Here is a 12,159-nt window from a genome sequence, read left to right as displayed (position 1 = left end):
GAGAGGACAAGCCACATTGTGTAGGAGGTACAGACCTCTGATCGTTGCAAGCTGCCTTAAAGGGGCATGGACCAATTTTCCAAACTAGTCACAAAGAGAACTGCTCCTTGCAAACAGTTTTATTATGTGGTGTAGAAGGACTGGCTTTTTAAAGAGGAAAAGCACAGTCTGTCTCTGTGTTTTAGGATGAATCAGGCTTAAAAAATATATATATATATTATATTTGTATATTCGCATAGTTCTTAAACTGTGACTGGTTCCATTGGTTCCACATCCGTCACCTACAGAAGACAAATTAGCTTCTTCATTTATAATACAAATGAGTTATCTGTGACATGACATTAATAACCACTGACAGGCAAACTGAATCTTCACACACTGATCTTTGCTTCAGACACATCTAAGAGAAGTGCAGTGGGGAAATAATCAAGAACCTCCGGTATGAACTAATAAGGACAATAGTGAACAAAGAACAAGCGCCAGTGGCTGCTAATTCTGCCATATTCCAGTTTCCAGGAATGTCAGAAACTGAATCTAGGAATGATATAAACCCAACTCAACTTTCCGCCAATTCCAAGGAGGAAGACAAGAGGGATTTGCAAATTAATGTTATACAAGCATTGAATATTGCAGCTTGGGTGCCATGTGGCTCATTGGTAGAGTGACTGCAACTTATGCTGAAACTACAACCCTCAACACTGTAGTCCCAAGTTTGATTCCCCGTCCCTGGACAATTTTACTGCATTTCTTTCCCTTCTCTTTCTGCCCAACTTCCTGCCTCACTACTAATGAATAAAAGCCACTAGTGTCAAACAACCCTGCAGCTTTGTAATGGCTTTCTGTGCTTTCAAACACTGCAGGCACATATTATTGGAGAGTGAAACTTTAGCTTCTGAGAATAACTAAGCCATTTTAAATAACTTAAGTTCTTCTTGAAGTACCTTGTTGATGTGACAGGTTATAACTTGTTCAGCAGCTTATGAAACTTTTTCAAAATAAATAAATTCTTTTTACAAAGAATGACGTGATAAATGTGTGATAAATCAACGGGCTAGTCGCATTAGCCCTTTTGTGAGCTGTTTATTTTGGTGTTTCTTTTCTGTTATCTTTAACATACTAATTTTACTTGCACATGCAAATGAAGTGAGTGCTTAGCTTTGTGCTCTTCGCATTGGAAAAATCCACAAAGTGACAGTGTGGAGGTGGAGAAAGCAACAGACTTTTCAGAAACTTTGTTTTTAGCTCCAGATTTTTCTGCACCTCCAATGGCTGTGTTGAGCTTTTTATTTATTTCTCTGTCTGATTATATCCAGACCTCTGTTGTGGTTAATCAGCATTGGGGTTTGGGGAATTTTCTTCAACAGGGAGAATGAAGCTGGTCACAGTGGATTGAAAAGTGTTTTATTTAAAAACAGGGCGACACTGGATAAAAAAATAAAAATACCTCTTAAATCCACATAAGAATATGTGGTAAGACTAATTTGATGTTCAAAGATGCCTTTCATCCAAACCTGACTGGTCTTGAGATGTTTTACAAAGAGATTAGACGATTTCATTCTCTTGCTGAAAACATTATCCAAAAGACATGCAGCACATTGTTAGAGCAAAGGCATTTCACAGTATTTATTCTGGGGAGTTGAATATAAATACAACAATTTTCATGTTTACCATTAAAAACTCTAAAAAGAAACATATTGTTTTTATTCCACTACACAATTCCTACTTTGTGTTGGTCTCTAAGATAAAACCACAGAAAATAAATAAAATTTTAAAAAACTGACTAATGTAGCAAAATTAGAAAATGCTTGCTTTTTAGGTATATGGATACTCCTGTGTGTGAGGGAGTGCCAAGTGTATGTACACTTCTGAATTAGCCAATAGAAATAATTTTGGTAATTCTAACTAGCCTAAAAGAAGAGATTTGTGGTCCGATTTAAATTCAGGCAGTGAGAAGAAATTGTGCATTTTAATTGGATTTATGTTTATATCTGGTTTGGACTGTATATTTTAAAATAAATGACTGTAGATGGATTATATTTTTCTTTTCTGGCTTTGACACTGATTTTATCATTAATCTGCCCTTAATGTTTCTAGTTTCTTACAAGTAACAAGGTCATGCATCTTGGCTTTCCATATGTCACAACGCAAACAGAAAGGGATTCAGAGGAAAATAATGACCAATATGGAAATTTACCTGGGGTTCTGCTTTGACGTGCAGATCTGCTTGTTTGTGCCAAGGTCTTTGAGAACCGGACCAAAAAACAAAATGTAAAACTTCAGCAATGCAAACAGAAAATGCTACTAGTACCAATGCAGAATTTGAATTTTCCAGAGATGGAGAAAAATGTGTGTGTGTTCAAATCGTACACACACTGGCAAACCCAAACACTTTACAGTGTGAAATAAAACAAAATTCCCTGTTTGCACTTGGTGACAAGGACCTTGGTATGTTTTAAGACTTCACAGACGGCTGCTTGTCCTTGCGTATTAATACGTCATTGTCGACTCAACGCACACTTGAGCCGTTCTGTCAACTCAGCTCAAAGGGCTGGGCTCACTCCAAGGTGTGTCAGCACACCATGTCAAAAAAACAGCCATGTTTTCTTCTGTTCCCACTACAGGGAAGAGATTAGAGGCGCCAAGAGAGACAGATAACGGATACAACCCAGTAAACAGTTCCAAGATGCTTCTCCTGTACAGTAAACTCAACAAGATTCAACTGAAGCCTCAGCCTGTGTGATCGTTTGATACGCTGCAGTCAACAGCAGCTGCACGGTCACTGGCAAAGTATGTGCTCTTGTGTGCTAAACCTGTATGTTAAGACAGGCTGGCACATGTCAGTCTGTGAGCTTTCCATGTTACTGCCTGGAGAGAAAATATCTTGTGGGAAGAGAGGCATTAAAACGACAGACATGAAAACAACAGAGCTACAGTCAACAAAGACGCATGACTATGTTTAAAAACGATTTAGTTGGATATCTGTATTTGGACGAGACAAAGGAGACAAGAAAGTAATCTAGTTTAAGAAATTAAGACTGAATGAAGTTGACTTCCCTTCTTTCTACAAATTGTTAGTTGGGGTGTAAAGGAGTCAATGTCAGCCATGTGATTAAAACAAGAAAAGTGTGACAGACGTAGTTTCTAATAATAGCAGTATGCCAGAAAATGTGGTACCGATACTGTTTAGTATGACAGTTTTCTCTGTACTGCAAGTTTTTAAAGGAAGTCTGACCTCAAGCAAGCCTGCGCATTGTCACAGTCAAGCAAGAAACAAATTTGATTTCCAATTTTAAACATTCCTCCACCCCTCACCTTTTTCCTTAAAAAAAAAACAAATGACAGAAAATATTTAAAAAATTATTTTTATTTCAATCATTTCTTCTATGAGTAGACGAATTCAAAGTCAAAAATAAATACATGAAATTTGATAGTCCTTCAGTGAGCTGGAACTACTCTGGAACTGAACTATGAGCATTAATGAAATATGCAGATTTTCCAAAAACTGTAATCTTCAAAAACAGGAAATTTGATTAATAAAAATCTATTTATTTCCAAGCCCCAATCTCATCAGAAAGGCTGCAATGAGCCTTTTTTGTGTGTTTGCCTTGTTAAAGACTATGTTGGTGTAAATAAAATTTTTCAATAACGCATAATTACCTAGCAATATTTTCAAATTTCCAGTCAATTTAAAAAAAAAATAAAAATGTTTCTCAAAAACATAGTAGGCCATTAGATGACAGCCCTACCACGGAGCTTAGCAGGTTTTCTGGGGAAAACCCTGCCAACCCAATCCTGTGTACCATTTCTAAAACACATATAGTGAAAGATTGAAGGACTGCGGAAAATGTTAAGTAGGACCGGTTTGGAACTAGGAGTTTGAACTAATGCCTCTGTCTCCATCCGCCTTCCAAGCTCACCATTTACAAGTTCAATAACAAAGCCCAGTGAGTAAAGGGAGAACAAACGATGTGTGAATTACCAGATCTCAGTGTCAGTGCAAAGACATTAAATACGTTAATCAGAGGAGCTCAACCACAATAAAACACCTGGGAGTTTGCTGCCAACCACTACAGATACAATCAAAACAACAACATCCATCTAACGTCTACACGCGCTGGTCTTTGTAAAATCCCATGAGGCTGGTGCCTGTATCCTAAAAAAAACAATTAAAAAAAGCTACACACTCCACAGAAACAAACATCAGCTTTCTGACCCTTTAAACCCCAAATTGTGATGAAATATTTTTTTCCACTGACAAAAATTCTAAAATAACATTCATTAAAACTTTGAACCAAAAAATTAATCCTCTCCGGTTTAACTCATGTAATGAATTGCCTAAAGCACTGAGCAGCTAAGTCTAATTTTTATAGTACCATTTATCCAAAAAAAATAGAATATTCAATAAATTAGAATGCTTTTACAACGTTTATTTAAATAACGGAATTCACCATGTGAAACCTATGATGGATTGTTTACACACATCAATGTTTTCAAGCCTTCATTTCTATTAAGATGAGTTTCTGTTACAGCTAATGAACAACATTTTAGATTATATCAGAACACAAAGAAATTCTTATTACAAAAGTCTTTTTGCATTTAAAAAAAACTACCTGTTTAAAGATTATTTTTAAAAAGGTACTTTTAATCTAACTGTGATTATGTATGTGCAGATATTCTAATTTACTGAAAATGACTGTACATAAATAAAATTAATAATAAAAAGGGCTCCCTTATCTGCTATAAGTTTTCCTAATGATTATTTTGATCACATTTTTCTCACTTAGTTTTTTGAAAATTTAATCATTGATTGCAACATTTGATTAGTCGTTCAGCTGACTAGTCCTAGTTTTGTGTTTACAGAGCTTGTTAGTTTTGGTGTGACCTTGTTTATACATCTTACAGGAATAAAATTCATAAGTGTATTATCTGTTTTAGCCTCTGCTATTCAGATCCAGGGTTGCATGCATGAACAGAAACTGTGAGCCTTCACCACTCAGCATCGTGAGCTTTCAGCAACCCCTGGATTGTTATTTTCATGTCTGCTTCATTACATTTTTTTTTAAAGCAAAACCCTAGCTCCTCAGTGAGTTACAAAATCATATTATATTCCCAGAAATACCCAATACCTTCTATTGGGATGCAGTGAGTTTTGGAATTTGATGTTATTTAAACATTTATCCCATCAATTCTTAAACAAGTTCACACAATGCAGGCTAACTATTATATCTAGTAGTAAAATCAGCAGTTTGTTCAACTTTGACCTGCCTGAAGTCCAGGTATCTCTGGACTGTATGTTATAGTTCTCCAGAACTGAACATAAAAGAAACTTTGTTCACCGAGAGGAAATTGGCAACATATGCTAGAAGTGTGGCAGGACCTTTGGTGAGGTAAGTATGTAAAGTATGAGGCTGTTTCAGATGAAAACATACTCCTTAGTTTAAGAATAGGATTAATGCTACCGAATGTAGTCAAATATGAACATGTGTCAACAGAATTTGGTTATACATTCGTATCTGAGGGATCTCTAAAAGCACAGAATGAATTATTACTTTAGTAAATTGTTGCAGAGCGAGTGTGGGTTGAAGCTGATGACTTCCAACAGAACTGGCTGCATGGCTGACACCAACATCCATTATATATAATTGAACTGTAACCACTGATGACAATTTTCAGAAATGTAGGCCCATCTAAAAGTGCAGTACAATGATTGACGGAAAAACGAAAACCACATTTCCTCTCGTGGTTCATATTTCTAACTGTGGTAGATGGAAACTTGTGGGCAGCAGTATGGGCTACACACCCAAAACAGGGAGAGGGCTCCAAGGAGACCTAAAGCTGATGTTTACCAGTACTGGTGGGGGTTGGGAAGGAGCAATTAACAACACAGCTTTCAAATGAATACAGATAGTAATCAGAATTTCAAATGCAATATCTTTCAAAACCTACAAAGTTTACATTAGCAGTCGTACCCCTTTAACTTTTTGCATTTTGTCACATTATAACCACATTCCTCCATTAGCTTTATCTGGATTTTATGTGTTAAACTAACAAACAGTTTTAGATAACTGTGACTGGTTAATAGTCATGTGTTTGGATTGTTTGAGAAAGCTGACAAATACAGACAGAACCCTCGCATACATATGAAGAACATAAAAGCTCCATGCAGAAAGAAGCCAAGCTGGGATTCTAACATAGGAAGTCCTCACTGCAATACAAATAAAATCCTAAAAATTGAAACTGGAAGGCATTGCATTGTAGAACCAAGATGATCTTCTCACCACAATGCTTCACGAACGAAGATGATGTGCTTAGGATGATTCACACTGTTAGCCACACAGTTTTTGCTGGTGGGTCATGTTTGTTCTGCTCTCATTTAACCTTCTTCCACTTGTTTGCTGTGCTCCCTCCTTCAGCTTGTGACAAACTGGGCAGCTTGAGGCAGGAGAACTCTGTAGCTCCTCCAGACTCAACTCAGGCCAAGGCAAGGGCAGCATCTATCAGAAAACGTATCCTAGAAGCCTGTCAGTTTAGCCATGCATTTGTAACTTTGCAGTTGTCCCATATTCTCTCCATTTTCAGACGATGGACGGAACAGTGAGTTGTTCAAAGTTTGGAACATCCCTGCTTTAAACTTCTCAAGAACTGCATTTCTAACCCACCTGCTGTGTTCCTTGGTTTTAACCAGGGATAATTCCTAAAATCTATGAGATCTTAAACATATGTATTCTTCCTACAATTAAATTATGCACAAGTTGACTCCAATTTCTTACCACTTGACTTGTGATGGCATTATTTTACATTGGACATTTAGTGGTTTCAGCATAAATGGGTGCTAAATTAAAATAAACATCACATTTTTTTTGGAAATTCAGTTGTAAAATGTCTTGAAAAGCTTTTATCTTTCATATTAGATCATCTCTCAAATTACTTCAAAACTATGCACTACTTTGTTTTGGTCTCTCAGAAGAGATTTGGGTAAACTTTATAAGAATCATGTTTTTCATGGCCCTGAATATCAGAATGAGGTCATGGTCATATCTCCAGTACATGTGATGTCCAAAGCTTAGGGCAACACCATTCTGTTTTGCAATATCATGAGTCTTTCTGTAAGTTCAATAATGAAAACCAAATGTCTTTAGGAAAACCCTTCACTTGTTAAAACAGCAGCAGGGAGAAGGGGAAAAAGTCTTTCAGATTATGTAATAGCAACAGATGTTAAATAAAAACAGATGAAAATAAATTTTGTGCACATGTATTATATCTGTCATGAAAGCGAGACATGTGCTTTCTTGTTTCATTAGTGGGATGCCAGTGCAACAAAGTTTGAAGGAAAACTCTAGAGCAAACAATCTTGAGAACCGAGATGCTGCTGAGCTGCAAACAGTTCCCACATAAACATGTACTTATTTGATCAGCCATCCTTCCACACCCAAATATTTAGTCATCCTGCTGCTCAGGCCCTGTCAGACTGTTACGATGGATCCACAGGCACATGTTCACTGTAAACATAAGCAGCTTGCTGCTACAGTGGACCCCTTGCGTGGTGCTTTGGCACTGGATGGAAATGTTCAATCAATATAATCCACTTAACAAGGCTGTGCGCAGATTACTTCAAGGTTAAACAACCTGCTGTATGCTAAATGAATTGCCGCTGATGCGCCAATTTGCGCACTTATTAAAACATGTTACATTTAAGGCGCCGTCTGAGCGCTTTAATGGGAGGATGTGCTCCATTACTGTTTATCCCAAGACATATCCTGGACCCCCTGCTAACGGGAAGCAGGTGGACGTATCTGCGTCCAAGTGGCCACTTTAGTCTCCGCGTATACGCACACAAGCACGGATGCGCATTAATGGGCAGGAAAAGGAGGTTGTGCGAAAACACAAAGACAATGCGGCAGACTTCTGATGCCGGTAAAGTCGTTAGCTCAGAAAGAAGTTCTATCTAAGGATGTTTTACAGGAATTCTTAAAGGACCCACCCGGTGCCACAGTGCCAAAGTTCCCCACTTCCCGATGACGCACAGCAGCTCATTGAGAAGAAGGTTAGGGGTCCCCACGGAGTCTTAACAAATGGACAGTCAATTATGGTTGTCTTTTTATTTTAAACCTGGATTCTTTATGGAATATCCAAAAAGTCTTCCAGTTCTGTTTTAAAATCCCCCCCAAAAAACAGCACAGCATGGAAACCTTTGACTCGATAAATCAAATTAGATCAACGTGTATAACCAAGAAAAAGATACAGAACATCAAGCGTCATTTTAAACTAAAAGCATAACAGTGTTTTCAGTCTCACTCACCTGAAGCTGCGAGTCCAAACAGGACGGCGATAATAAACAGCCCCTTTACGCACATTTGGTCGGCAAGTCAACTAAGCAGTGGGGGAGAAGAGTCAACAAACCCCAGGCTAGTCAACCTTCTTCCACAGATTGATTCACACAGACAGCAAAACCGAGCGGTAAAAATCTACGGATGCCCCTTGCAGAGAGAAAAAAAGAGAAAAAAAATAGAAAAAGGTTGCGATAAGTCCTCTATTTCAGCTCCTTCCTGTCCAAAGACGCTTCCTAGCTCGTCTTCTGGCCTCAAAGATTTGACTTCTAGTACCCTCCCTCCCATTATAATTTCGGGCGGAGTAAAAAAAGAAAGGAGGAAAAAAAGGGCTTGAAAAAAAAGAAAAAGAAAAAAGAAGAAACTTTAATCTGTTTAATTGAGAAGCAGAGAACAAGTGCAAGAAAACAAAACCTTAACATAACATAAAGCTAATCAAAAATAAAAAAAATAAAAAATGTCAGTTACTTGTTGGTGTGTTATTGAATCGTCCAGTTTTTGTTTTATGTGGCACTTTATTGTGCGAGGGTGAGGAACTCAGATTGATTTATATATAAAAAAAAGTTAAATGATATTTAGTTTTGTTAACAAAAAATACCACGGAGCTTCATTTATGTTCAATGCCATTGCATTGAACATAAAAAACAAGAATTTGCCTCAAACAATAGAAGAGAATGTTTGTCACAACTTATTTTGGAAAGCATCATTTGGCATCGTTTAGCCACATGGGGGCAGAGAAGCACCACAATATCCACTAACTTTCAAATGTGCCCATGCTTTTACTGTTGAACTTTAAATATTCTAAATTTTAAAAAAAAATCCTCTGTATCTGAAGTTAAATCAGAAATTTCTCTTATTTCAGGGCAATGAAAGTAATTATAATTATTTCTATTTGCTAATTGCCATTTTAATTAAAGGATAGGTCAGATATCTATTTACTAAGCTCTTTAAGAGCAGATTGGGGAAAGTCCAGACAATTATGTAATGGCTTTTTAGACCTCTGAGAGAATAAATGACACATTTGAGATAATTGGAGTTACACCTGTCGATGTGTTTTAAGACCACACCTGGAACTGTCATGGAGGGTGCAGGAATGGGAGTAGGACCAAAGTGCAGACAGGAGAACGGAATGTTCATGAGCCATGGTTTAATTAAATAAGTCCAAAAATGCTTACAAAAACTGGAAATGCAGAATATATTACAGAGTGTTTCAATCCTGGTCCTCAAGACACAGTTCCTTACATGTTTTGGCCATCTCCCTGCTTCAAGCACACATAATTTCAACTGATGACTGAATAACAGGCTTTTGTGGAACTGCAGTCATCTGAATCAGGTGTCTTAAATCAGGGAAACATCTAAAACGTGCACCGCAGTGTGTCTTGAGTTCCAGGGTTGGGAAACACTGAGCAACAGTGGCAAGGCGCACCCACAGCAAAGGGAAGGAACCAGTGGCAAGCAATGAGTCCAGGAGGTAGATATACAGTCAGAGAGAAACTGACTGCAGCTGGGAAGGTAGCAAATGAGACTAGATGAGAAAATGATTAGCAGCTGGGAAAGGGGAGAAGAAGAAGAGTAAATGGCAAAGTGACTAGGGTAAAACAAAGATGAAACTAGAAAGGGGAGAAACTAAATAATAAGATAAATAATTACCAAATCTAACAAAATTAATCCAAGAGAAACTAAACTAAGAGAAGGAATAAACTAGAATAAGATAAGTGCAAAACAATTCCAAAACACATGTATGACCAAACTGAAAGAAATACAATGAAAATAAAAAAATATATACAAGAAAACAACAAAAGAAATAGTCCACTAATAGAAGAGAAATGACAGGAACACAATGTTTCCTTGTTTGACATGATTGGAAAATGAAAAAAGTCACTAGAAACAATTTTCAGACATTTGAAGGTGCCGCATTCATCTGTTAAAACAATTATATCCAAGTATAGAAATGATAGGACTGTCCAACAGTCATACCACTCAAGAAGGAGACTGGTTATATGTCCCACAGATGAATGCTTATTGGTCCAAAATGTACCAATAGACCCCAGAATAAAGATGCTGCCTTGAAGGGTCATTATTCACAGTAAAATGTGCCTTAAACAGACATGGGCTGAAAGCCATTATTTCAAAAGAAACACAAGAAAGCCATAAAAACCATCATCACATTTGAATCAAAAAGGGGAACACTTGTAAACCAGGGAAGACCATGCCAGCTGTGAAGTATGGAGGTGGCAGCCTCATTTTGTTTTGCTGCCAGAGGAACTGGTGCACTTCCTAGAATAGATGGCACCATGAAGAAAGAACATTATGAAGCAATATCCAAAGACATCAACCAGGGAGTTAAAGCTTTGAAAAAAGTTGTCTTCTAACTGAACAGTAACCTCCAGCATACAGCGGTTACTAAATTCTACATGAACTCTTAAAAATGATCGGAAAGCTTATGTCTAAAATCTGCAAGATTAAAAACTGACTTGGTGGGTTATTTTGTCAGCTGCTTCCTGGTCAAATGTGGACAACAGGGTTGGATTCCAGGTGTGACCCCATGCATACTGGGTTAGGCTGTCAACCATAACATAGGTCTATATCACAAATGTTACACAAGTCCATTTACAGCACCTTTAATAGCAAATAGTCAAATTTACATAACAAAATGTATTTCACTGTAACATAAATAGTCAATTATACTTATTTCTTTTTACTTATGATAAAAAACATTATGTCAAAGTGTAAATTAGTGCATTTGTACTATTGCCTGATTAAATTGGGGTTTCACCTGTTTAATACCCAGCAATATAACACATATTGCAATTTTGACAATCAAAAATTAATAGCAAATGTTTTTTATAGCTTTTCTTGGGATGGAAAGTAATGGGTGTTATAAAGTAATCTTCAAGGAGGAGGATACAACAGCTGAACACAATACAATAGAGGTGTAGCAGCAAGAAAGTATCTGCTACACATAAAGAAGAATACACAAGGCAGCACAGACAAAGGAGCAACTGAAAGCCTAAAAATAAAATTCGCTGCGAAAGTAAATGTCAAGATGCATGAAAGCTTTTGTAATTATTCGCAGGCTGTGTGTGAGGGCAGAAAGCAAAGAGAACGGAAACAGACCAGAGAGCAGAAACAGGAAATGTGACAAGAGCTATTAAAGACAAAACCAAAATGATTGTTATCAAAACCCAAAGCGATAAACAAAATGAGACAAAGACTACGCTCACTAACCAGGGAGAAATTTACAGTAAATGACATCAGACCCAAAACACACAAAAAAATGAGACACAGAAAGTAGAACCTACTAAACTCTGATAGACACATTTGCTAAACCATTAGCTTTTCTATTTCTTTGCATGTGGGAAGAACACTGATGCCAGTTATCTGTGACCCTCTGTCAGCTGTCGTATACAGGAGCTTATTGATGCATCATGCACTGGTAAAATAATTGACATTAAACCCAGAATATTCTCTCTATTTTGACAGCTATGAATACTATAAATCACCAATGACTCCTTACATGTAATGTATATTGCACAGAAATACATTGTTCTTTCATTGTGAACCTAACAGCATGCAACAAAACAGAGGAGCTTTTCTCTTAAATCACACAAATACAAGCTTCTTTTTCCAAAATCCTTCAATAAGAAAATACTAAATATTATTATTAATAAACTATTTAATGCAATCTTTGAATATACATACTTTTTACTCAAAAAATGAACAGCATATGAAGGTTCCAGACATAAATTTTCGTAGCCAGAGCTGAAACACCTCTTGAAACCCTGACTTTGATTTGCTAGTAGGATTAACAGCATCACCCAAACACAGTTAA

General features: G+C 37.1%; 1 protein-coding gene across 2 annotated transcripts in view; it reads right to left on the bottom strand.

Annotated features, from left to right (window-relative positions):
* The window catches only part of LOC114161916 (myelin protein zero-like protein 2), a 29,237-nt gene extending 20,626 nt beyond the window's left edge, over positions 1–8,611 (bottom strand). For both annotated transcript variants that reach the window (XM_028045580.1, XM_028045579.1), the window contains exon 1: positions 8,300–8,611. In XM_028045580.1, coding sequence (XP_027901381.1) covers positions 8,300–8,354 — 55 coding nt within the window. In that variant the 5' untranslated portion in view covers positions 8,355–8,611. The remainder of the gene's footprint in view (positions 1–8,299) is intronic.
* Positions 8,612–12,159: the final 3,548 nt, after the last annotated feature.

This window comes from Xiphophorus couchianus, chromosome 18, assembly GCF_001444195.1.
Source record: "Xiphophorus couchianus chromosome 18, X_couchianus-1.0, whole genome shotgun sequence".
Classification (NCBI taxonomy): Eukaryota; Metazoa; Chordata; class Actinopteri; order Cyprinodontiformes; family Poeciliidae; genus Xiphophorus; species Xiphophorus couchianus.
This window is presented reverse-complemented; position numbering and strand designations above follow the sequence as displayed.